This window comes from Mobula birostris, unplaced genomic scaffold, assembly GCF_030028105.1.
Source record: "Mobula birostris isolate sMobBir1 unplaced genomic scaffold, sMobBir1.hap1 scaffold_1923, whole genome shotgun sequence".
In the NCBI taxonomy this organism is placed as follows: domain Eukaryota; kingdom Metazoa; phylum Chordata; class Chondrichthyes; order Myliobatiformes; family Myliobatidae; genus Mobula; species Mobula birostris.
In genome coordinates, this window is record NW_027274971.1 from 39,494 (window position 1) to 65,885 (window position 26,392).

The following is a 26,392-nucleotide window of genomic DNA, read 5'->3' on the forward strand; positions in this document are numbered from 1 at the left end:
TGACACGAAGCTGGGTGGCAGGGTTAGCTGTGAGGAGGATGCTAAGAGGATGCAGAGTGACTTGGATAGGTTAGGTGAGTGGGCAAATTCATGGCAGATGCAATTTAATGTGGATAAATGTGAAGTTATCCACTTTGGTGGCAAAAATAGGAAAACAGATTATTATCTGAATGGTGGCCGATTAGGAAAAGGGGAGGTGCAACGAGACCAGGGTGTCATTATACACCAGTCATTGAAAGTGGGCATGCAGGTACAGCAGGCGGTGAAAAAGGCGAATGGTATGCTGGCATTTATAGCAAGAGGATTCGAGTACAGGAGCAGGGAGGTACTACTGCAGTTGTACAAGGCCTTGGTGAGACCACACCTGGAGTATTGTGTGCAGTTTTGGTCCCCTAATCTGAGGAAGGACATTCTTGCCATAGAGGGAGTACAAAGAAGGTTCACCAGATTGATTCCTGGGATGGCAGAACTTTCATATGATGAAAGACTGGATCGACTAGGCTTATACTCTCTGGAATTTAGAAGATTGAGGGGGGATCTGATTGAAACCTATAAAATCCTAAAGGATTGGACAGGCTAGATGCAGGAAGATTGTTCCCGATGTTGGGGAAGTCCAGAACGAGGAGTCACAGTTTAAGGATAAAGGGGAAGCCTTTTAGGACTGAGATGAGGAAAAACTTCTTCACACAGAGAGTGGTGAATCTGTGGAATTCTCTGCCACAGGAAACAGTTGAGGCCAGTTCATTGGCTATATTTAAGAGGGAGTTAGATATGGCCCTTGTGGCTAAAGGGATCAGGGGGTATGGAGGGAAGGCTGGTACAGGGTTCTGAGTTGGATGATCAGCCATGATCCTACTGAATGGCAGTGAAGGCTCAAAGGCCGAATGGCCTATTCCTGCACCTATTTTCTATGTCTCTATGTTTAACTCACAACTCATGTCCTCTTGTTTGAATCTCCCCCACTTTCAATGGAAAAAGCCTATCCATGTCAACTCTATCCATCCCCCTCATAATTTTAAACACCTCTATCAAGTCCCCCCCTCAACCTTCTACGCTCCAAAGAATAAAGACCCAACTTGTTCAACCTTTCTCTGTAACTTAGGTGATGAAACCCAGGTAACATTCTGGTAAATCTTCTCTGTACTCTCTCAATTTTGTTGACATCTTTCCTATAATTCGGTGACCAGAACTGTACACAAAACTCCAAATTTGGCCTCACCAATGCCTTGTACAATTTCAACATTACATCCCAACTCCTATACTCAATGCTCTGATTTATAAAGGCCAGCATACCAAAAGCTTTCTTCACCACCCTATCCACATGAAATTCCACCTTCAGGGAACTATGCACCATTATTCCTAGATCCCTCTGTTCTACTGCATTCTTCAATGCCCTACCATTTACCATGTGTGTCCTATTTTGATTAGTCCTACCAAAATATAGCACCTCACATTTATCAGCATTAAACTCCATCTGCCATCTTTCATCCCACTCTTCTAACTGGCCTAAATCTCTCTGCAAGCTTTGAAAACCTACTTCATTATCCACAACGCCATCTATCTTAGTATCATCTGTATACTTACTCATCCAATTTACCACCCCATCACCCAGATCATTAATGTATACGACAAACACCACTGGACCCCAGTACAGATCCCTGAGGCACACCACTAGTCACCGGCCTCCAATCTGACAAACAGTTTATTCACCACTACTCTCTGGCATCTCCCATCCATCCACTGCTGAATCCATTTTACTACTTCAATATTAATAGCTAACAATTTAATATTCCTTTTAACTGTTGAAAAGCCTAGATAGAGTTGACCTGGAGAGGATGTTTTCTGTAGTGGGGGAGTCTAGGACCAGAGAACACAGATAGAGTGGATGTAGAGAGGATGTTTCCTATAGTGGGGGGAGTCTAGGACCAGAGGACACAGAGTGGATGTGGAGAGGATGTTTTCTATAGTGGGGGAGTCTATGACCAGAGGATACAGATAGAGTGGATGTAGAGAGGACGTTCCCTATAGTGGGGAGTCTAGGACCAGAGGACACAGATAGAGTGGATGTGGAGAGGATATTTCCTACAGTGGAGGAGTCTATGACCAGAGGACACAGATAGAGTGGATGTAGAGAGGATGTTTCCTATAGTGGGGGGAGTCTAGGACCAGAGGATACAGATAGACTGGATGTAGAGAGGATGTTCCCTATAGTGGGGGAGTCTAGGACCAGAGGACACAGATAGAGTGGATGTGGAGAGGATGTTTCCTATAGTGGGGGAGTCTGGAACCAGAGGGCACAGATAGAGTGGTTGTGGAGAGGATGTTTCCTATAGTGGATCTAGGACCAGAGGACACAGCCTCAGAAATGAGGGACATCCATTTAGAACAGAGATGATGAGAAATTTCTTTAGTTAGAGGGTATTGAACCTACGGAATTTATTGTCACAGTTGGCTGGTGGAGAAGGCTTGATGGGTCTTACGGTTTTATCATCTGAAGGTTCTCAACACGTCACTTAGAACAAGATGATTAGGAGGTGACTTGCTCGAGATGATCTGAAGCACCAGTAGAGTGGAGAGCCGGAGACCTTTTTCCAGGGTAGAAATGGTTAATACAAGAGGGCATAATTTTAAAGATTGGAGAAGGTATGGGTTGGGGGGAATATCAGAGGAATTCTTTTTTTTTTTTACACAGAGAGTGGTGGGTGTGTGGAACACCCGGCCAGGGGTGGTGGGAGAGGCAGGTACATTAGGGACATTGAAGAGACTCTTAGATGGGCACATGGATGATAGAAAAACGGAGGGTTACGTGGGAGGGAAGGGTAAGATTGACCTTGGAGTAGGTTAAAAAGTTTTCACAATGTCGTGGACCCCAAGAATCTGCACTATGCAGGAAGGTTCTAAGCTCTCTTAAACACTGAGACCGAACCCGCATCCATCACTTGCATTGGCGGCTCATTCCGCACCCTCACCTTCCTCCCGGTGAAGAAGATCCCCCTCAGGTTCCCCTTGAACTTTTCACCTTTCACCCTTGATCCTTGACTTCTCATTCCTGTCTCTCCAAACCACGGTGGGTAAACGCCTGCTTGCATTTACCCTATCTCTACCCCTCGCAATTCTGTAAGCCTCTCTCAAACCTCTCCTCAATCCAGGGAATGAAGTCCTCGCCTGTTCTTCAACCTTTCCCTGTAACTCGGGTCCCCAAGTCCCGGTAACATCCTTGAAGAGTTCTGCGCGAAGTTCTGAGGTACAATTGTATAGCGAGGGTGCCCCAGACTTTTGCACAGTACTGTAGTAATTTTATGTATTGCACTGTACTGCTGCCACAAAATAACACAAATTTCCTGACACGTCTGAGTGACGATAAACCTGATTCTGATCTGGGTCTCTATTGTGGACTGAGAGTGGGAAGGGGGGGCAGGGAGAGGGGAATCATGGTTGGGAAAAGGGGAGGGAGAGGGGAATCATGGTTGGGAAAGGGGAGGGAGAGGGGAATCGTGGTTGGGAAAAGGGGAAGGGAGGGGGAATCATGGTTGGGAAAAGAGGAAGGGAGAGGGGAATCATGGTCAGGAAAAGGGGAGGGAGAGGGGGAATCATGGTTGGGAAAAGGGGAAGGGAGAGAGAGAATCACGGTTGGAACAGAGGATAGGAAGAGGGGAATCATGGTTGGGAAAAGGGGAGGGAGAGGGGAATCACGGTTGGGAAAAGGGGGAGGGAGAGGGGGAATTGTGGTTGGGAAAAGGGGAAGGGAGAGGGGGAATCATGGTTGGGAAAAGGGGAAGGGAGAGGGGGAATCATGGTTGGGAAAAGGGGAAGGGAGAGGGGAATCATGGTTGGGAAAAGGGGGAAGGGAGAGGGGAATCATGATTGGAAAAGGGGAAGGGAGAGGGGAATCATGGTTGGGTAAAGGGGAAGGGAGAGGAGAATCATGGTTGGGAAAAGGGGAAGGGAGAAGGGAATCATGGTTGGGAAAAGGGAAAGGGAGAAGGGAATCATGGTTGGAAAAAGGGGAAGGGAGAGGGGGAATCATGGTTGAGAAAAGGGGAAGGCAGAGGGGGAATCATGGTTGGGAAAAGGGGAAGGGAGAGGGGAATCATGGTTGGGAAAAGGGGAAGGGAGAAGGGAATCATGATTGGGAAAAGGGGAAGGGAGAAGGGAATCATGGTTGGGAAAGGGGAAGGGAGAGGGGGAATCAATGGTTGGGAAAAGGGGAAGGGAGAGGGGAATCATGATTGGGAAAAGGGGAAGGAAGAGGGGGAATCATGGTTGAGAAAGGGGGAGGGAGAGGGGAATCATGGTTGGAAAAAGGGGAAGGGAGAGGGGAATCATGGTTGGTAAAAGGGGAAGGGAGAGGGGAATCATGGTCTGGAAAAGGGGGAGGGAGAGGGGAATCTGGGTTGGGAAAAGGGGAATGGAGAGGGGAATCATGGTCTGGAAAAGGGGGAGGGAGAGGGGAATCGTGGTTGGGAAAAGGGGAAGGGAGAGGGGGAATCATGGTCAGGAAAAGGGGGAGGGAGAGGTGAATCATGGTTGGGAAAAGGGGAAGGGAGAGGGGAATCATGATTGGGAAAAGGGGAAGGAAGAGGGGGAATCATGGTTGAGAAAGGGGGAGGGAGAGGGGAATCATGGTTGGGAAAAGGGGAAGGGAGAGGGGAATCATGGTTGGGAAAAGGGGAAGGGAGAGGGGAATCATGGTCTGGAAAAGGGGGAGGGAGAGGGGAATCGTGGTTGGGAAAAGGGGAAGGGAGAGGGGGAATCATGGTCAGGAAAAGGGGAAGGGAGAGGGGAATCATGGTTGGGAAAAGGGGAAGGGAGAGGGGAATCATGATTGGGAAAAGGGGAAGGAAGAGGGGGAATCATGGTTGAGAAAGGGGGAGGGAGAGGGGAATCATGGTTGGGAAAAGGGGAAGGGAGAGTGGAATCATGGTTGGGAAAAGGAGAAGGGAGGGGGGAAGGGAGAGGGGGAATCATGGTTGGGAAAAGGGGGAGGGAGAGGGGAATCATGGTTGGGAAAAGGGGAAGGGAGAGGGGAATCATGGTTGGGAAAAGGGGAAAGGAGAGGGGAGGGAGCGGGAAGCACCAGAGAGACATTCTGTAATGATCAGTGAACCAAATCACCTTCCTTGTCTCTCAGGGCTGGGTGTGTCTGCACCCATACCACCTTCCCCCCACCCCCCCGGCTCTCCTTCTCTGCCACCTGTCCCACACCCCTCCTGCAGCGCTCCACCCTCGCCATTCCCAACATCCTCTGCTCCCCACCAGATTTACAAACTCGCTCTCCGCTCCCCGTTGACAAATACAGCACCGTGCAGAAGGCTCAGCACCTGAGCTATATATATGTGCCAAAGACTTTTGTGCAGTCCTGAATATTTCCCCTGTATTCCTTCAATCCTATTGAATAGTAATCAACCATCAATATTATCAAATACTCTCTTGTGTGTCTGCTGCCTAACTGGCTGAGTGTCTGCTGGCTTATGTTTGCATTCAATATTTTGTGTGTTTTCACCTAAGAGATAAGCAAAATGTAAACGTTGGTCTAGTGACAAAGAGGGAATTTCAAAGGTAATTATATCATCCCCACTCCCCCACCCACCTTTCCCCTCACCTGATCTCACCTGTCACCTGTCAGCTTGTCCTCCTCCCCCTCCCACCCACCTTCCCCCTCACCTGGTCTCACCTGTCACCTGTCAGTTTTTCCTCCTCCCCCTCCCCCACACACCAACCTTCCCCCTCACCTGGTCTCACCTGTCCTCCTCCCACCTTCTTATTCTGGCCTCTTCCCTCTACCTTTCCAGTCCTGATGAAGGGTCTCGGCCTAAAACGTCGATCGTCTCTTGTCCTCTGTAGATGCTGCCTGAACTGCTGAGTTCCTCCAGTGTTTAGTGTGTGTTGCTCTGGATTTCTAGTGTATGCGAAATACCTTCTGTTTGTCTTCCCCCCCCCCCCCCCCCGGTTGCCCTCTCCACTCCTCCAACTCTACGTCCCAAAGACCCGTCTGGCATCTGGGTAGATGCCCACCTCGCTCCCCCATTGGCTGCCATATACTACAAATGGTGACCGAACGTTTCCTGGAACTGACTCCACCCTGCCGATCCTTCCTTTGAGATATTTTACCTTCTCACTTGTATGTGGACTGGCTGTGACCTCTGACCCGGTTCGGGCCGGCTGGACGTCCGGTGGCCATTGGGCCGGACTGCGACAGCATCCCTCTGGTACAGCTGGTCCAGCCTGCTGCTCGCGGTCTCCTCCAGCGCGACCACCTCCATGTCAGCAGCTGTCGAAGACAACGGGTTACTTCACCGTCAGGAAGTTCTGAGGACGCTTTCCCAGATCAACTGCCCACCACCTCCCATCCCCGGAGATTTCCCGACCCTCGTCTAATCCAACTCTTGGTTAAAACTGCTTCCGCCAGCCTTTCAGAGATACAGTGCGATTCACCGTCAGGCTGGGCGTCCCTCGCCACCAGGTTCAGGAACAGTTATTAACCCCTCAACCATCAGGAAGGAGGTACAGGAGCCTCAGGACCCACACCACCAGGTTCAGGGACAGTTATTACCCCTCAAACATCAGGAAGGAGGTACGGGAGCCTCAGGTCCCACACCACCAGGTTCAGGAACAGTTATTAACCCCTCAACCATCAGGAAGGAGGTACAGGAGCCTCAGGACCCACACCACCAGGTTCAGGAACAGTTATTACCCATCAACCATCAGGAAGGAGGTACAGGAGCCTCAGGACCCACACCACCAGGTTCAGGAACAGTTATTACCCCTCAATCATCAGGAAGGAGGTACAGGAGCCTCAGGACCCACACCACCAGGTTCAGGAACAGTTACTACCCCCTCAACCATCAGGAAGGAGGTACACGAGCCTCAGGACCCACACCACCAGGTTCAGGAACAGTTATTACCCACCCCCCCCAACCATCAGGAAGGAGGTACAGGAGCCTCAGGACCCACACCACCAGGTCAGGAACAGTTATTACCCCTCAACCATCAGGAAGGAGGTACAGGAGCCTCAGGTCCCACACCACCAGGTTCAGGAACAGTTATTACCCCCTCAACCATCAGGAAGGAGGTACACGAGCCTCAGGACCCACACCACCAGGTTCAGGAACAGTTACTACCCCCTCAACCATCAGGAAGGAGGTACATGTGCCTCAGGACCCACACCACCAGGTTCAGGAACAGTTATTACCCCCGCAACCATCAGGAAGGAGGTACAGGAGCCTCAGGTCCCACACCACCAGGTTCAGGAACAGTTATTACCCCTCAATCATCAGGAAGGAGGTACAGGAGCCTCAGGACCCACACCACCAGGTTCAGGAACAGTTATGAACCAACATGAGTAACTCCATTGACCACAACTCTGAACTAATTCCACAACCTAAGGAGTCAGTTTCAAAGACTCTTCACATCTCATGTTCTCAGTATGATTTATTTATTTATATTTACACAATTTTCACTTCTTTTCTGATTGGGGTTTTTCACTAATTCGACTGTATTTCTTTGGATCTGCTGTGAATGCCAGCAAGAAAATGAATCTCGGGGTCGTATACGGTGACATGTATGTAATTTGACAATAAATTTGCTCTGAACTGTTTACCGTGGCTCACTGCAGAAAAGGAGATCTGCCTCACCCTAAGACCACCGCCCCCCCCCCCAGGTCGTTGTACTTCGTAACAATCCACTGCCACCCGCTGCGTGAAACCCCCTCCACCCCCACCCCGACTCCCCAACTCACGGGCACAGTCCCCTCCTGCACTGGTCCCTTTCCACCTTTCATTGCTGCTGTGTCACGTATTTGTACGACTGCTTGTTTGATTACAATAGTGTCAGTAACATTACACTGTCTCATAGAAGCACCTTAACCTTTACGTCAACCAGTCAGTATTCAGGCCATGTCACCCTGGGACATGTGATGGTGTTGCTTTGTGACTGTATGTGGTGGATAATAAGTTTCTGTAATGTGTGTGACCATTTGTGCTGCGTGTGACTGTATGTCCTGTGTGTGACTGTGTGTACTGTGTGGGCTGAGTGTGGCTGTATATCCTGTGTGTGACTGTATGTGCTGTCTGTGACTGTGTACTGTATGTGACTGTGCTGAATGTGACTGTGTCCTTTGTATGACTGTATGTGTAGTGTGTTACAGTGTGTGACCTCATGCGCTGTATGTGACTATATGTTCTTTGTATGATTATGCTCTGTGTGTGACTATATATGCTGTGTGTGACTGTATTTCATGTGTGTGACTGTATGTCCTGTGTGAGACTGTATGTTCTGTGTGTGACTGTATGTATTGTGTGACTATCTGTACTGTGTGTGACTTGACTGTATGTGCTGTGTGAGTGGCTGTGTGTGACCTATGTCCTGTGTGTGATTGTATGTACTTTGTGTGACGGTATGTGCTCTGTGTGACTGTATGTGGTGGGTTATAACTGTAGTACTGTGCTTTACACCGTGGCCCAGAGGAACGATGTTTCGTTCAGCTGTGAACCGTGTATGGTTGAATGACAATAAACTCCAACTTGAAATGATGAAGCAAGATGTTGGGTTTTTAATATCTCAGTAATATTTGAGTAATGTTGTATGTATATATTGTTGGATTAAGCAATCTTGTTTATTTAAAGAATTCATTACGGGTTTTTGTATGAATATGTGAACAGCAAACATCATTACTCTGCCACATGATACGAGCGGACCTCGCTTACAGTAAACTCGAAGTTAGACCCACATTCCCGGCTCCCTTACCCACTTTTGTAATAGTTTAATGTTTCAAAGTGTTTGAACATAACATAAGGGACATGTACTAACATAATTTTCAGACTCCATGTGGTGGGTCGTGACTGTAGTTCTGTGCTTTACACCGTGGCCCAGAGGAACGATGTTTTGTTCAGCTGTGTACCCGTGTATGGTTGAATGACAATAAGCTCCAACTTGACATTAAATTTGAAGCATAGGACGTGGGGCAGAATTAGACCATTTGCTGCCCCATTCCGTCATGACTGATTTACTATCCCTCTCAACCCCATTCTCCTGCCTTCTCCCCATAACCTCTGACATCCTGACTAATCAAGAATCTATAAATCACCGCCTTAAATATACCCAGTGATTTGGACTCCACAGCCACCTGTGGCAATGAATTTCACAGATTCACTAACATCTGGATGAAGAAATTCCACCTCATCTCTGTTCTAAATGGACATCCTCTGGTCCTAGACTCCCCCACTATAGGAAACATCCTCTCCACATCCACTCTATCTGTGTCCTCTGGTCCTAGACTCCCCCACTATAGGAAACATCCTCTCCACATCCACTCTATCTGTGTCCTCTGGTCCTAGACTCCCCCACTATAGGAAACATCCTCTCCACATCCACTCTATCTGTGTCTTCTGGTCCTAGACTCCCCCACGATAGGAAACATCCTCTCCACATCCACTCTATCTGTGTCCTCTGGTCCTAGACTCCCCCACGATAGGAAACATCCTCTCCACATCCACTCTATCTGTGTCCTCTGGTCCTAGACTCCCCCACTATAGGAAACATCCTCTCCACATCCACTCTATCTGTGTCTTCTGGTCCTAGACTCCCCCACGATAGGAAATATCCTCTCCACATCCACTCTATCTGTGTCCTCTGGTCCTAGACTCCCCCACGATAGGAAACATCCTCTCCACATCCACTCTATCTGTGTCCTCTGGTCCTAGACTCCCCCACTATAGGAAACATCCTCTCCACATCCACTCTATCTGTGCCCTCTGGTCCTAGACTCCCCCACTATAGGAAACATCCTCTCCACATCCACTCTATCTGTGCCCTCTGGTCCTAGACTCCCCCCACTATAGGAAACATCCTCTCCACATCCACTCTATGTGTGTCCTCTGATCCTAGACTCCCCCACTATAGGGAACATCCTCTCCACATCCACTCTATCTGTGTCCTCTGGTCCTAGACGCCCCCACTATAGGGAACATCCTCTCCACATCCACTCTATCTGTGTCCTCTGATCCTAGACTCCCCCACTATAGGGAACATCCTCTCCACATCCACTCTATCTGTGCCCTCTGGTCCTAGACTCCCCCACTATAGGGAACATCCTCTCCACATCCACTCTATCTGTGTCCTCTGGTCCTAGACTCCCCCCACTATAGGAGACATCCTCTCCACATCCACTCTATCTGTGTCCTCTGGTCCTGGACTCCCCCACTATAGGAAACATCCTCTCCACATCCACTCTATCTGTGTCCTCTGGTCCTAGACTCCCCCCACTATAGGAGACATCCTCTCCACATCCACTCTATCTGTGTCCTCTGGTCCTGGACTCCCCCACTATAGGAAACATCCTCTCCACATCCACTCTATCTGTGTCCTCTGGTCCTAGACTCCACCATTATAGGAGACATCCTCTCCACATCCACTCTATCTGTGTCTTCTGGTCCTAGACTCCCCCACTATAGGAAACATCCTCTCCACACCCACTCTATCTGTGTCCTCTGGTCCTAGACTCCCCCAGTGTAGGAAACATCCTCTCCACATCCACTCTATCTGTGTCCTCTGGTCCTAGACTCCCCCACTATAGGAAACATCCTCTCCACATCCACTCTGTGTCCTCTGGTCCTAGACTCCCCCACCATAGGAAACATCCTCTCCACATCCACTCTATCTGTGCCTTTCAATATTCTGTAGGGTTTGATTCCTCTGAATTGCAGTGAGTACAGGCCCAGGGCCAACAATCGGTCCTCTCACGGTAACCACTTTCGTCCTTGGGATCATCCTTATGAATCCACTCTGGACCCTTTCCAATGCCAGCAGATCTTTTCTTTAGATACGGGGTCCAAAACTGATCCCGAGACACACCAAGAGCTGCCTGACCAGTGTCTTGACATTACATCCTTGCTTTTATATTCTAGTCCTCTCAAAATGAATACTAGCATCACCAGACATCCCACCCTGCAAAAACTCATTTTGGGGAGGTAGCACCATCAATTTGCGGGAGACTCCCGGACCTTCCGGGAGAGGTGGGATGTCTGCAATAGAGTAGCTCCTTAGCAGCCGGCCAGCTAGTTTAAATAACGTTAGGGGGAAGTTGGGTGGGTGGGGGAAGGGAAGATTACAAGCTGACAGGTGACAGGCGAGACCAGGTGAGGGGGAAGGGAAGATTACAAGCTGACAGGTGACAGGTGAGACCAGGTGATGGGGGAAGGGAAGATTACAAGCTGACAGGTGACAGGTGAGACCAGGTGAGGGGGGAATGTGGGTGTGGTGAGGAGGACAAGCTGACAGGTGACAGGCGAGACCAGGTGAGGGGGAAGGGAAGATTACAGGCTGACAGGTGACAGGCGAGACCAGGTGAGGGCGAAGGGAAGATTACAAGCTGACAGGTGACAGGCGAGACCAGGTGAGGGGGAAGGGAAGATTACAAGCTGACAGGTGACAGGCGAGACCAGGTGAGGGGGAAGGGAAGATTACAAGCTGACAGGTGACAGGCGAGACCAGGTGAGGGGGAAGGGAAGATTACAAACTGACAGGTGACAGGCGAGACCAGGTGAGGGGGAAGGGAAGATTACAAGCTGACAGGTGACAGGCGAGACCAGGTGAGGGGGAAGGGAAGATTACAAGTTGACAGGTGACAGGCGAGACCAGGTGAGGCGGAAGGGAAGATTACAAGCTGACAGGTGACGGGTGAGACCAGGTGATGGGGGAAGGGAAGATTACAAGGTGACAGGTGACAGGTGAGACCAGGTGAGGGGGGAATGTGGGTGTGGTGAGGAGGACAAGCTGACAGGTGACAGGCGAGACCAGGTGAGGCGGAAGGGAAGATTACAAGCTGACAGGTGACAGGCGAGACCAGGTGAGGGGGAAGGGAAGATTACAAGCTGACAGGTGACAGGCGAGACCAGGTGAGGGGGAAGGGAAGATTACAAGCTGACAGGTGACAGGTGAGACCAGGTGATGGGGGAATGTGGGTGTGGTGAGGAGGACAAGCTGACAGGTGACAGGTGAGACCAGGTGATGGGGGAAGGGAAGATTACAAACTGACAGGTGACAGGCGAGACCAGGTGAGGGGGGAATGTGGGTGTGGTGAGGAGGACAAGCTGACAGGTGAGGGGGGAATGTGGGTGTGGTGAGGAGGACAAGCTGACAGGTGACAGGTGAGACCAGGTGATGGGGGAAGGTAGGTGGGAGGGGAAAGGGGAAGGAGGCAGCATCTATGGGGGAGTGTAAAGCTGATATATCGAGCTGAGACTCTTCAACAGGGCTGGAAAGGGGGGGGGGTAGATGCCAGAATAAGAAGGAGGGGGGAGGGAACAGAGGACTATGCAAAAGTTCCAAATGTGAGGAAGCGGAAAGGATTATACTTTTACACAAGGGTTGGTTCCTATGTGGACTGGGGCTGCCTGAGGAAGTGGCTGGGGCAGGTACAGCAACATTTAAAGGACAGTTGGGTGGGTACATGGAGAGGAAAGGTTGAGAGGTTTGCAGGCCAGGGACCATGAACACCATTTTTGCTGCCCCTCTTTGCATCGCTGGCTTGACTTAGCTTTTTCTTTTACATACACTTGTTGTAATCGATAGCCTTTAATTTTTATCGTCTACGGCACCGCACCGATACCACGAAACAGCAAATTCATGCCATGCGCCAGTGACATTAAAAACCAGATTGTGATTCTGATCCCCTTGTTTAACAACAGAAACACACTCACCGTGACTCTCAGATGAAAAGGCTCTTTGTTCGCAGTTATCTGATACCTGATTTGTCAGTCAAACAAATGATAATTGGGCTGATTGGAATGTGGGTTAGCAGGCAGTGCTGCCGGGCAGTGTCTCATTTCAGCCATCGACACGGAACTGCACAGCACAGAAACAGGCCCATTGGCCCATTGCGTCTGTTCCTGCCAACAAACATACAGTTCACACGCGATTGTGAACGTCTTTATTGTGGTTGCAGGACCCCGCTGGGCTTCGGCTGTGCAGGGCTGGTGACACAGGACGAGACAGCACAAAGTCAGCGTGGTTTCCTTCAGGGAAATTCCTGCCTGACGAACCTGCTGGAGTTCTTTGAGGAGATTACAAGTGGGATAGATAAAGGGGATGCAGTGGACGTGGTAGATTGGGACTTCCAGGAGGCCCTTGACAAGGTGCCACACACGAGGCTGCTTACCAAGTTAAGAGCACCAGTATAGGAAAGTTGGCATGGTTAGAGCATTGGCTGATTGGTTGGAGGCAGCGAGTGGGAATAAAAGGATCCTTTTCTGGTTGTCTGCCAGTGACTAGTGGTGTTCCGCAGGGGTCGGTGTTGGGACCGTTTCTTTTCATGCTGTATATCAATGATTTAGATGATGGTATAGATGGCTTTGTTGCCAACATGAGGAAATCTTCAGATGCTGGAATTTCAGGCAACACACATCAAAGTTGCTGGTGAACGCAGCAGACCAGGCAGCATCTCTAGGAAGAGGTACAGTTGACGTTTCGGGCCGAGACCCTTCGTCAGGACTGACTGAAAGAAGAGCTAGTAAGAGATTTGAAAGTGGGAGGAGGAGGGGGAGATCCAAAATGATAGGAGAAGACAGGAGGGGGAGGACTGGAGCCAAGAGCTGGACAGATGATAGGCAAAAGGGATATGAGAGGATCATGGGACAGGAGGTCCGGGGAGAAGGAAAAGGGGGAGGGGGGAAAACCCAAAGGATGGGCAAGGGATATAGTCAGAGGGACAGAGGGAGAAAAAGGAGAGAGCGAGAAAGAATGTGTGTATATAAATAAATAACAGATGGGGTACGAGGGGGAGGTGGGGCATTAGCGGAAGTTTGAGAAGTCGATGTTCATGCCATCAGGTTGGAGGCTATAAAGTGTTGTTCCTCCAACCTTTGTTGCCAAGTTTGCAGATGATACAAAGATTGGTGAGGGGCAGGTAGTGTTGAGGAGGCTGCAGAAGGACCTAGACAGATTAGGAGAATGGACAGGAAAGTGGCAAATGAAATACAATGTTGGGAAATGCATGGTCCTGCACTTTGGTAAGAGAAGTAAATGTGCCGACTATTTTCTAAATGGAGAAAATCCAGGAATCTGAGATGCAAAGGGACTTGGGAGACCTTGTGTAGGACTCCCTGACGGTTAGTGTTCCCCTGCTCATTTAACCCTTTATATGTTGTCACTGCCCTGGCCATAAGACCAAATGTATTGGAGCAGAATTAGGCCATTCGGCCCATCGAGTCTGTTCCACCATCTCATCGTGGCTGATCCATTTTCCCCTCTCAGCCTCAAACTCCTGCCCTCTCCCCGTATCCCTTCATGCCCTGAAGTGGAGAGAGTGACCTAACCCGAACGCAGACGGGACCCGACACGTCGATGCAGCTGTAAAGCAAGCAAGACAGCGGCTAGGTTTCATTCAGAGTTTGAGGAGATTTGGTTTGTCCACGAAAACACTCAAAAACTTCTACCACTGGACCGTGGAGATCACTCTGACTGGCTGCACCACTGGCTTGTAAGCTACAGAGAGCTGTAAGATTAGTCAGCACCATCACAGGCACCAGCTTCTGTAGGATCTTCAAGAAACGGTGCCACAGGAAGACAGCGTCCATCACTAAGGACCCCCAACACCCAGGACACGCCCTCTTCTCACTGTTACGGTCGGGAAGGAGGTACGGGAACCTGAAGACACACACTCAGCGATTCAGGAACAGCTTCTTCCCCTCTGCCATCAGGGAGGAGGTACAGGAGCCTGAAGACACACACTCAACGATTCAGGAACAGCTCCTTCCCCTCTGCCATCAGGGAGGAGGTACAGGAGCCTGAAGACACACACTCAACGATTCAGGAACAGCTTCTTCCTCTCTGCCATCAGGGAGGAGGTACAGGAGCCTGAAGACACACACTCAGCGATTCAGGAACAGCTTCTTCTCCTCTGCCATCAGGGAGGAGGTACAGGAGCCTGAAGACACACACTCAATGATTCAGGAACAGCTTCTTCCCCTCTGCCATCAGGGAGGAGGTACAGGAGCCTGAAGACACACACTCAGCGATTCAGGAACAGCTTCTTCCCCTCCGCCATCCGATTCCTGAACGGACACTGAACCCGTGAACACGACCGAACTAGTTCTTTTTATTTCTGTTTTGGCACCCTGTATTTAATTTAACTTTCACAAACTTCATGACTCAGGCCGGTGATGTTAAACCTGATTCTTCTTCACAGCCGAACAAAGAAACACGACAGAAGCAATGAGCGGCCGCACACAGAGACTGACAGACAGCCCAGTGTGCAAGAGGAGACAGACTGTGTAGCTAAAAAATGATTAACACCGAGTGAAAATACGAGTTGTAGAGTCCTTGCAGATGAGGGCACAGGCTGGGGAATCAATTCAGAGTTTACAATGTATGCACTGCGTGTTGGACTCTGGTTCCAGAGGAACGAGGCTGCATTTTGCTGAACCCTTCCTCAATGCTCCATAACGACGAGTCCCATTGGAACCCGACAAACTCTGAAGGGCTTGGGTTGTTACGGCACGCACCCGGCCGCGGGAGATTAGGCGCTCTGGTGCTCCAGAGTAGGGTTAGTAGCAGTGCTCCCGTTCAAGATCCCGGCCCGCTCCGCTAACTGGCGGCCATGTCTTGGCGGTAAGGTTTGGATATTTAAAGAGCTCCCGACCTCAGGTTCGATGCTCGATCGTCAGCTCGACTTCATTTGGATTCTTGCTTGGATCCTCATCTAGTCTCTTGTCTGGCATCTGGTCGAGTACCCCGTTCTCGTCTTCGTCTCGAAATCACCTATCTCGGATACTCAAGCAATTGGGTCCCTACCATCTGTGTCTCGGCCTCTCAGCACACAGTGGGGGAGTCTAGGACCAGAGGACACAGCCTCAGAATAGAGGGACGTCCATTTAAGACAGAGATAAGGAGAATTTCTTTAGCCGGAGGGTGGTGAATCTGTGCAATTCATTGCAACAGACGGCCGTGAAGGCCAAATCATTGGGTATAGTTAAAGCAAAGGTGGATTGGACCAGATTAGTCAGGGAGCCGTCAATAACGGGGAGAAGGCAGGTGAATGGGGTTGAGAGGGATAGTAAATCAGCCGTGATGGACTGGCACAGCAGTCCAGATGGGCTGAATGGCCTGGTTCTGCTCCTATGCCTTGTGGTCTTATCTGCATTGGTCTGGGACAGGACTTGTTTCTGACACAACCCGGGCCTGCTTGCGGGTTTGATGTGATTGGCCAGTTGGCTTTAGTCCCGGATTACAACCCCGCTGCCGCGGGGGCTGGGACGAAGCCATCAACGACGTGGAGACACCTGAATCCCAAACGTTGCAGCCCGCACGGCGCCACCGACACGCCCCAATCACTCCTCAGGTGCTTTCATGAGCACGCCCCAGGTGCAGGCACGCCGAGCTGGAGGTCTGCCAGACAGGGTGTGAGCTGAAAGCACAGAACTGTCAGGTCCTGAGTGGATTTAACAGTCACTGGCAATGGACAGGTAAATCAAACACTTGGAGAATTACGTTCACCTTAGCACGGGTGCAGAGGAGATTCACCAGGACGCTGCCTGAATTAGAGAGGGTGCAGAGGAGATTCACCAGGATGCTGCCTGGATTACAGAGGGTGCAGAGGAGATTCACAAGGACGCTGCCTGAATTAGAGAGGGTGCAGAGGAGATTCACCAGGATGCTGCCTGGATTACAGAGGGTGCAGAGGAGATTCACCAGGATGCTGCCTGGATTAGAGAGGGTGCAGAGGAGATTCACCAGGATGCTGCCTGGATTAGAGAGGGCGCAGAGGGAGATTCACCAGGATGCTGCCTGGATTAGAGAGGGTGCAGAGGAGATTCACCAGGATGCTGCCTGGATTAGAGAGGGTGCAGAGGAGATTCACCAGGATGCTGCCTGGATTAGAGAGGGTGCAGAGGAGATTCACCAGGATGCTGCCTGGATTAGAGAGGGTGCAGAGGAGATTCACCAGGATGCTGCCTGGATTAGAGAGGGTGCAGAGGAGATTCACCAGGATGCTGCCTGGATTAGAGAGGGTGCAGAGGAGATTCACTAGGATGCTGCCTGGATTAGAGAGGGTGCAGAGGAGATTTACCAGGATGCTGCCTGGATTAGAGAGGGTGCAGAGGAGATTCACCAGGATGCTGCCTGGATTAGATAGGGTGCAGAGAAGATTCACCAGGATGCAGCCTGGATTAGAGAGGGTGCGGAGGAGATTTACCAGGATGCTGCCTGCATTAGAGAGGGTGCAGAGGAGATTCACCAGGATGCAGCCTGGATTAGAGAGGGTGCGGAGGAGATTTACCAGGATGCTGCCTGCATTAGAGAGGGTGCAGAGGAGATTCACCAGGATGCTGCCTGGATTAGAGAGGGTGCGGAGGAGATTCACCAGGACGCTGTCTGGATTAGAGAGGGTGCAGAGGAGATTGACCAGGATGCTGCCTGGATTAGAGAGGGTGCAGAGGAAATTCACCAGGACGCTGCCTGGATTAGAGAGGCTGCAGATGAGATTCACCAGGATGCTGCCTGGATTAGAGAGGGTGCAGAGGAGATTCACCAGGATGCTGCCTGGAATAGAGAGGCTGCAGAGGAGATTCACCAGGATGCTGCCTGGATTAGAGAGGGTGCAGAGGAGATTCACCAGGATGTTGCCTCGATTAGAGAGAGTGCAGAGGAGATTGACCTGGATGCTGCCTGGATTAGAGAGGGTGCAGAGGAGATTCACCAGTATGCTGCCTGGATTAGAGAGGTTGCAGAGAGAGATTTAAAAGGGTGCTGCCTGGATTAGAGAGGGTGCAGAGGAGATTTACTAGGATGCTGCCTGGATGAGAGAGGGTGCAGACGAGATTGACCAGGATGCTGCCTGCCTTAGAGAGAGTGCAGAGGAGATTTACCAGGATGTTGCCTGGATTAGAGAAGGTGCAGAGGAGATTCACCAGGTTGCTGCCTGGATTAGAGAGGGTGCAGAGGAGATTCACCAGGATGTTGCCTCGATTTGAGAGAGTGCAGAGGAGATTGACCTGGATGCTGCCTGGATTAGAGAGGGTGCAGAGGAGATTCACCAGTATGCTGCCTGGATTAGAGAGGTTGCAGAGGAGATTGACCAGGATGCTGCCTGGATTAGAGAGGGTGCAGAGGAGATTCACCAGGACGCTGCCTGGATTAGAGAGGCTGCAGAGGAGATTCACCAGGATGCTGCCTGGATTAGAGAGGGTGCAGAGGGGATTCACCAGGATGCTGCCTGGAATAGAGAGGCTGCAGAGGAGATTCACCAGGATGATGCCTGGATTAGAGAGGGTGCAGAGGAGATTCACCAGGATGTTGCCTCGATTAGAGAGAGTGCAGAGGAGATTGACCTGGATGCTGCCTGGATTAGAGAGGGTGCAGAGGAGATTCACCAGTATGCTGCCTGGATTAGAGAGGTTGCAGAGAGAGATTTAAAAGGGTGCTGCCTGGATTAGAGAGGGTGCAGAGGAGATTCACCAGGATGCTGCCTGGATTAGATAGGGTGCAGAGAAGATTCACCAGGATGCAGCCTGGATTAGAGAGGGTGCGGAGGAGATTTACCAGGATGCTGCCTGCATTAGAGAGGGTGCAGAGGAGATTCACCAGGATGCAGCCTGGATTAGAGAGGGTGCGGAGGAGATTTACCAGGATGCTGCCTGCATTAGAGAGGGTGCAGAGGAGATTCACCAGGATGCTGCCTGGATTAGAGAGGGTGCGGAGGAGATTCACCAGGACGCTGTCTGGATTAGAGAGGGTGCAGAGGAGATTGACCAGGATGCTGCCTGGATTAGAGAGGGTGCAGAGGAGATTCACCAGGACGCTGCCTGGATTAGAGAGGCTGCAGATGAGATTCACCAGGATGCTGCCTGGATTAGAGAGGGTGCAGAGGAGATTCACCAGGATGCTGCCTGGAATAGAGAGGCTGCAGAGGAGATTCACCAGGATGCTGCCTGGATTAGAGAGGGTGCAGAGGAGATTCACCAGGATGTTGCCTCGATTAGAGAGAGTGCAGAGGAGATTGACCTGGATGCTGCCTGGATTAGAGAGGGTGCAGAGGAGATTCACCAGTATGCTGCCTGGATTAGAGAGGTTGCAGAGAGAGATTTAAAAGGGTGCTGCCTGGATTAGAGAGGGTGCAGAGGAGATTTACTAGGATGCTGCCTGGATGAGAGAGGGTGCAGACGAGATTGACCAGGATGCTGCCTGCCTTAGAGAGAGTGCAGAGGAGATTTACCAGGATGTTGCCTGGATTAGAGAAGGTGCAGAGGAGATTCACCAGGTTGCTGCCTGGATTAGAGAGGGTGCAGAGGAGATTCACCAGGATGTTGCCTCGATTTGAGAGAGTGCAGAGGAGATTGACCTGGATGCTGCCTGGATTAGAGAGGGTGCAGAGGAGATTCACCAGTATGCTGCCTGGATTAGAGAGGTTGCAGAGGAGATTGACCAGGATGCTGCCTGGATTAGAGAGGGTGCAGAGGAGATTCACCAGGACGCTGCCTGGATTAGAGAGGCTGCAGAGGAGATTCACCAGGATGCTGCCTGGATTAGAGAGGGTGCAGAGGGGATTCACCAGGATGCTGCCTGGAATAGAGAGGCTGCAGAGGAGATTCACCAGGATGCTGCCTGGATTAGAGAGGGTGCAGAGGAGATTCACCAGGATGTTGCCTCGATTAGAGAGAGTGCAGAGGAGATTGACCTGGATGCTGCCTGGATTAGAGAGGGTGCAGAGGAGATTCACCAGTATGCTGCCTGGATTAGAGAGGTTGCAGAGAGAGATTTAAAAGGGTGCTGCCTGGATTAGAGAGGGTGCAGAGGAGATTTACTAGGATGCTGCCTGGATGAGAGAGGGTGCAGACGAGATTGACCAGGATGCTGCCTGCCTTAGAGAGAGTGCAGAGGAGATTTACCAGGATGTTGCCTGGATTAGAGAAGGTGCAGAGGAGATTCACCAGGTTGCTGCCTGGATTAGAGAGGGTGCAGAGGAGATTCACCAGGATGTTGCCTCGATTTGAGAGAGTGCAGAGGAGATTGACCTGGATGCTGCCTGGATTAGAGAGGGTGCAGAGGAGATTCACCAGTATGCTGCCTGGATTAGAGAGGTTGCAGAGAGAGATTTAAAAGGGTGCTGCCTGGATTAGAGAGGGTGCAGAGGAGATTTACTAGGATGCTGCCTGGATTAGAGAGGGTGCAGAGGAGATTGACCAGGATGCTGCCTGGTTTAGAGAGAGTGCAGAGGAGATTTACCAGGATGTTGCCTGGATTAGAGAAGGTGCAGAGGAGATTCACCAGGTTGCTGCCTGGATTAGAGAGGGTGCAGAGGAGATTCACCAGTATGCTGCCTGGATTAGAGAGGGTGCAGAGAGAGATTTAACAGGGTGCTGCCTGGATTAGAGAGGGTGCAGAGGAGATTCACCAGGATGCTGCCTGGATTAGAGAGGGCGCAGAGGTGATTCACCAGGATGCTGCCTGGATTGAAGAGGGTGCAGAGGAGATGTACCGGGATGCTGCCTGGACTTGAGAGGGCAGAGGAGATTCACCAGGAATTTGCCTGGATTAGAGAGGGTGCAGAGGAGATTCACCAGGATGCTGCCTGAATTAGAGAGGGTGTGGAGGAGATTCACCAGGATGCTGCCTGGATTAGAGAGGGTGCAGAGGTGATTTACCAGGATGCTGCCTGGATTAGAGAGGGTGCAGAGGAGATTCACCAGGATGCTGCCTGGATTAGAGAGGGTGCAGAGGAGATTCACCAGGATGCTGCCTGGACTAGAGAGGGTGCAGAGGAGATTCACCAGAATGCTGCCTGGACTAGAGAGGGTGCAGAGCAGATTCACCAGGATGCTGCCTCGATTAGAGAGGGTGCGGAGGAGATTCACCAGGATGCTGCCTCGATTAGAGAGGGTGCGGAGGAGATTCACCAGGATGCTGCCTGGATTAGAGAGGGTGCGGAGGAGATTCACCAGGAAGCTGCCTGGATTAGAGAGGTTGCAGCGGAGATTCACCAGGATGCTGTCTGGATTAGAGAGGGTGCAGAGGAGATTCACCAGGATGCTGCCTGCATTAGAGATGGTGCAGAGGAGATTCACCAGGATGCTGCCTGGATTAGAGAGGGTGCAGAGGAGATTCACCACGATGCTGTCTGGATTAGAGAGGGTGCAGGGGAGATTTACCAGGATGCTGCCTGAATTAGAGAGGGTGAAGAGGAGATTCACCAGGGTGCTGCCTGGATTAGAGAGGGTGCAGAGGAGATTGACATGGATGCTGCCAGGATTAGAGAGGGTGCAGAGGAGATTCACCAGGATGCTGCCTGGATTAGAGAGGGTGCAGAGGAGATTCACCAGGATGCTGCCTGGATTAGAGAGGGTGCAGAGGAGATTCACCAGGATGCTGCCTGGATTAGAGAGGGTGCAGAGGAGATTCACCAGGATGCTGCCTGGATTAGAGAGGGTGCAGAGGAGATTCACCAGGATGCTGCCTGGATTAGAGAGGGTGCAGAGGAGATTCACCAGGATGCTGCCTGGATTAGAGAGGGTGCAGAGGAGATTCACCAGGATGCTGCCTGGATTAGAGAGGGTGCAGAGGAGATTCACCAGGATGCTGCCTGGATTAGAGAGGGTGCAGAGGAGATTCACCAGGATGCTGCCTGGATTAGAGAGGGTGCAGAGGAGATTCACCAGGATGCTGCCTGGATTAGAGAGGGTGCAGAGGAGATTCACCAGGATGCTGCCTGGATTAGAGAGGGTGCAGAGGAGATTCACCAGGATGCTGCCTGGATTAGAGAGGGTGCAGAGGAGATTCACCAGGATGCTGCCTGGATTAGAGAGGGTGCAGAGGAGATTCACCAGGATGCTGCCTGGATTAGAGAGGGTGCAGAGGAGATTCACCAGGATGCTGCCTGGATTAGAGAGGGTGCAGAGGAGATTCACCAGGATGCTGCCTGGATTAGAGAGGGTGCAGAGGAGATTCACCAGGATGCTGCCTGGATTAGAGAGGGTGCAGAGGAGATTCACCAGGATGCTGCCTGGATTAGAGAGGGTGCAGAGGAGATTCACCAGGATGCTGCCTGGATTAGAGAGGGCGCAGAGGAGATTCACCAGGATGCTGCCTGGATTAGTGAGGGCGCAGAGGAGATTCACCAGGATGTTGCCTGGATTAGAGAGGGCGCAGAGGAGATTCACCAGGATTCTGCCTGGATTAGAGAGGGCGCAGAGGAGATTCACCAGGATGCTGCCTGGATTAGAGAGGGCGCAGAGGAGATTCACCAGGATGCTGCCTGGATTAGAGAGGGTGCAGAGGAGATTCACCAGGATGCTGCCTGGATTAGAGAGGGTGCAGAGGAGATTCACCAGGATGTTGCCTCGATTAGAGAGAGTGCAGAGGAGATTGACCTGGATGCTGCCTGGATTAGAGAGGGTGCAGAGGAGATTCACCAGTATGCTGCCTGGATTAGAGAAGTTGCAGAGAGAGATTTAAAAGGGTGCTGCCTGGATTAGAGAGGGTGCAGAGGAGATTTACTAGGATGCTGCCTGGATTAGAGAGGGTGCAGAGGAGATTGACCAGGATGCTGCCTGGCTTAGAGAGAGTGCAGAGGAGATTTACCAGGATGTTGCCTGGATTAGAGAAGGTGCAGAGGAGATTCACCAGGTTGCTGCCTGGATTAGAGAGGGTGCAGAGAGAGATTTAACAGGGTGCTGCCTGGATTAGAGAGGGTGCAGAGGAGATTCACCAGGATGCTGCCTGGATTAGAGAGGGCGCAGAGGTGATTCACCAGGATGCTGCCTGGATTGAAGAGGGTGCAGAGGAGATGTACCGGGATGCTGCCTGGACTTGGGAGGGCAGAGGAGATTCACCAGGAATTTGCCTGGATTAGAGAGGGTGCAGAGGAGATTCACCAGGATGCTGCCTGGATTAGAGAGGGTGTGGAGGAGATTCACCAGGATGCTGCCTGGATTAGAGAGGGTGCAGAGGTGATTTACCAGGATGCTGCCTGGATTAGAGAGGGTGCAGAGGAGATTCACCAGAATGCTGCCTGGACTAGAGAGGGTGCAGAGCAGATTCACCAGGATGCTGCCTGTATTAGAGAGGGTGCAGAGGAGATTCACCAGGATGCTGCCTCGATTAGAGAAGGTGCGGAGGAGATTCACCAGGATGCTGCCTGGATTAGAGAGGGTGCAGAGAGGATTCACCAGGATGCTGCCTGGATTAGAGAGGGTGCGGAGGAGATTCACCAGGAAGCTGCCTGGATTAGAGAGGTTGCAGAGGAGATTCACCAGGATGCTGTCTTGATTAGAGAGGGTGCAGAGGAGATTCACCAGGATGCTGCCTGCATTAGAGAGGGTGCAGAGGAGATTCACCAGGATGCTGCCTGGATTAGAGAGGGTGCAGAGGAGATTCACCACGATGCTGTCTGGATTAGAGAGGGTGCAGGGGAGATTTACCAGGATGCTGCCTGAATTAGAGAGGGTGAAGAGGAGATTCACCAGGATGCTGCCTGGATTAGAGAGGGTGAAGAGGAGATTCACCAGGATGCTGCCTGGATTAGAGATGGTGCAGACGAGATTCACCAGGATGCTGCCTGGATTAGAGAGGGTGCAGAGGAGATTCACCAGGATGCAGCCTGGATTAGAGAGGGTGCAGAGGAGATTTACCAGAATGCTGCCTGAATTAGAGAGGGTGCAGAGGAGATTCACCAGGATGCTGCCTGGATTAGAGAGGGTGCAGAGGAGATTTACCAGGATGCTGCCTGGATTTGCGAGGGTGCAGAGGAGATTCACCAGTATGCTGCCTGGATTAGAGAGGGTGCAGAGAGAAATTTAACAGGGTGCTGCCTGGATTAGAGAGGGTGCAGAGGAGATTCACCAGGATGCTGCCTGGATTAGAGAGGGTGCAGAGGAGATTCACCAGGATGCTGTCTGGATTAGAGAGGGCGCAGAGGAGATTCACCAGGATGCTGCCTGGATTAGAGAGGGTGCAGAGGAGATTTACCGGGATGCTGCCTGGACTAGAGAGGGTAGAGGAGATTCACCAGGAAGTTGTCTGGATTAGATAGGGTGCGGAGGAGATTCACCAGGATGCTGCCTGGATTAGAGAGGGTGCAGAGGTGATTTACCAGGATGCTGCCTGGATTAGCGAGGGTGCAGAGGAGATTTACCAGGATGCTGCCTGGACTAGAGAGGGTGCGGAGGAGATTCACCAGGATGCTGCCTGGACTAGAGAGGGTGCAGAGGAGAGTCACTAGGATGCTGCCTGGATTAGAGAGGGTGCAGAGGAGATTCACCAGGATGCTGCCTGGATTAGAGAGGGTGCAGAGGAGATTCACCAGGATGCTGCCTGGATTAGAGAGGGTGCAGAGGAGATTTACCAGGATGCTGCCTGGATTAGAGAGGGTGCAGAGGAGATTCACCAGGATGCTGCCTGGATTAGAGAGGGTGCAGAGGAGATTCACCAGGATGCTGCCTGGATTAGAGAGGGTGCAGAGGAGATTTACCGGGATGCTGCCTGGATTAGAGAGGGCGCAGAGGAGATTCGCCAGGATGCTGCCTGGATTAGAGAAGGTGCAGATGAGATTCGCCAGGATGCTGCCTGGATTAGAGAAGGTGCAGAGGAGATTCACCAGGATGCTGCCTGGATTAGAGAGGGTGCAGAGGAGATTCACCAGGATGCTGCCTGGATTAGAGAGGGCGCAGAGGAGATTCACCAGGATGCTGCTTGGATTGGAGAGGGTGTAGAGGAGATTCACCATGATGCTGCCTGGATTAGAGAGGTTGTCTTTATGAGGATAGGTTGAGTGAGCTCGGCCTTTTCTCTTTGGAGCGAAGGAGGATGAGAGTTGACCTGATAGAGGTGTAGAAGATGGTATGAGGCACAGATTGATTGGATGACCACAGACATCCTTCCCCCTAGCGTGGAGGTGGCGAGTACTTGGAGCCACTAGCGGCTGGGTGTAGCTGTTCCCCAATGTTGGCCATCTGTTTCGCAAATGTTTCGTCACCACGTGTTAAGAGGGGAAGACAAGGTAGACAGCCGGCGACTGTTTTCCCCGGGGAGTAGAGGACGCGACTTTACGGAGATTGGAGGAAATTGTAAGCGGGGGGATGTCAGAGGCATGTGGGTGGGTGGGTGACAGGGATAGGTGCCAGGGACAGATACATTGGAGACATTTAAGAAACTCTTGGATAGGCAGATGGGTGATAGAAAAACAGAGGGAGGGGTTTGGCTGATCTTAGAGTGGTTTAAAAGGTTAGTTCACTGTGCCGGAGGGCCAGTACTGTGCTGAAAACGTTCTGTGTTTCTCGTGCCTCCTGTCTGGTCAGCGCTAGCGGGAGTCAGCGTGTGGCCATTCCCTGTCCCACTGGTGGTTCTGTGCACCAGGACGGCATCGGAGGGGAGTGGATGCCTGCCCTCCTTCTGGGGGTGAGGCAGCACCTGTTGCAACAAGTGGGCTGGCTTTTAATCCCAGTGAGAGGGATTAAAAAGGAGAGAGAGAGAGAAAGAATGTGTGTATATGAATAAATAAATAACGGATGGGGTACGAGGGGGAGGTAGAAGTTAGAGAAGTCAATGTTCATGCCATCAGGTTGGAGGCTACCCAGACGGAATATAAGGTGTTGTTCCTCCAACCTGAGTGTGGCTTAATCTTTACAGTAGAGGAGGCCGTGGATAGACATGTCAGAATGGGAATGGGACATGGAATTAAAATACCCCACCTCCCCCTCGTACCCCATCCGTTATTTATTTATATACACACATTCTTTCTCTCCCTCTCCTTTTTCTCCCTCTGTCCCTCTCACTATACCCCTTGCCCATCCTCTGGGTTCCCCCCCTCCCCCTTTTCCTTCTCCCTGGGCCTCCTGTCCCATGATCCTCTCATATCCCTTTTGCCAATCACCTGTCCAGCTCTTGGCTCCATCCCTCCCCCTCCTGTCTTCTCCTATCATTTTGTATCTCCCCTCCCCCTCCCCTCCCAAATCTCTTACTAGCTCTTCCTTCAGTTAGTCCTGACGAAGGGTCTCGGCCTGAAACGTCGACTGTACCTCTTCCTAGAGATGCTGCCTGGCCTGCTGCGTTCACCAGCAACTTTGATGTGTGTTGCTTGAGTTTCCAGCATCTGCAGATTTCCCCATGTCTGCGTTTTGTGTGTGTTGCTCTGGATTTCCGGCAGCTGCTGATTCTCTCTTGCTTGTGGTTGCACAAACTTGGGCTGTTTTCTCCGGACAGCCGGAGGCCGAGGGGAGATCTGATAGAGGTTTACAAGATTATGAGAGGCATAGATAGAGTGGACAGGGAGTATCTGCTTCCCAGGGTTGAAATGTCTAACACCAGAGGACATTGAAGGTGAGAGGGGGTAGGTTCAAGGAGGATGTGAGGGGTAAGTGTTTCACTCAGAGAGTGGTGGATGTCTGGAATGAGCTGCCTGGTA

At 51.3% G+C, this 26,392-nt stretch overlaps 1 protein-coding gene across 1 annotated transcript in view; it reads right to left on the reverse strand.

Moving 5' to 3' along the window:
- Positions 1-26,392, reverse strand: part of LOC140192641 (growth factor receptor-bound protein 7-like) — a gene marked incomplete at its 3' end in the record, with an annotated part of 52,167 nt that overhangs the window by 24,113 nt on the left and 1,662 nt on the right. Inside the window, exon 2 of the mRNA XM_072250172.1 lies at positions 6,112-6,271. Coding sequence (XP_072106273.1) covers positions 6,112-6,271 — 160 coding nt within the window. The remainder of the gene's footprint in view (positions 1-6,111; positions 6,272-26,392) is intronic.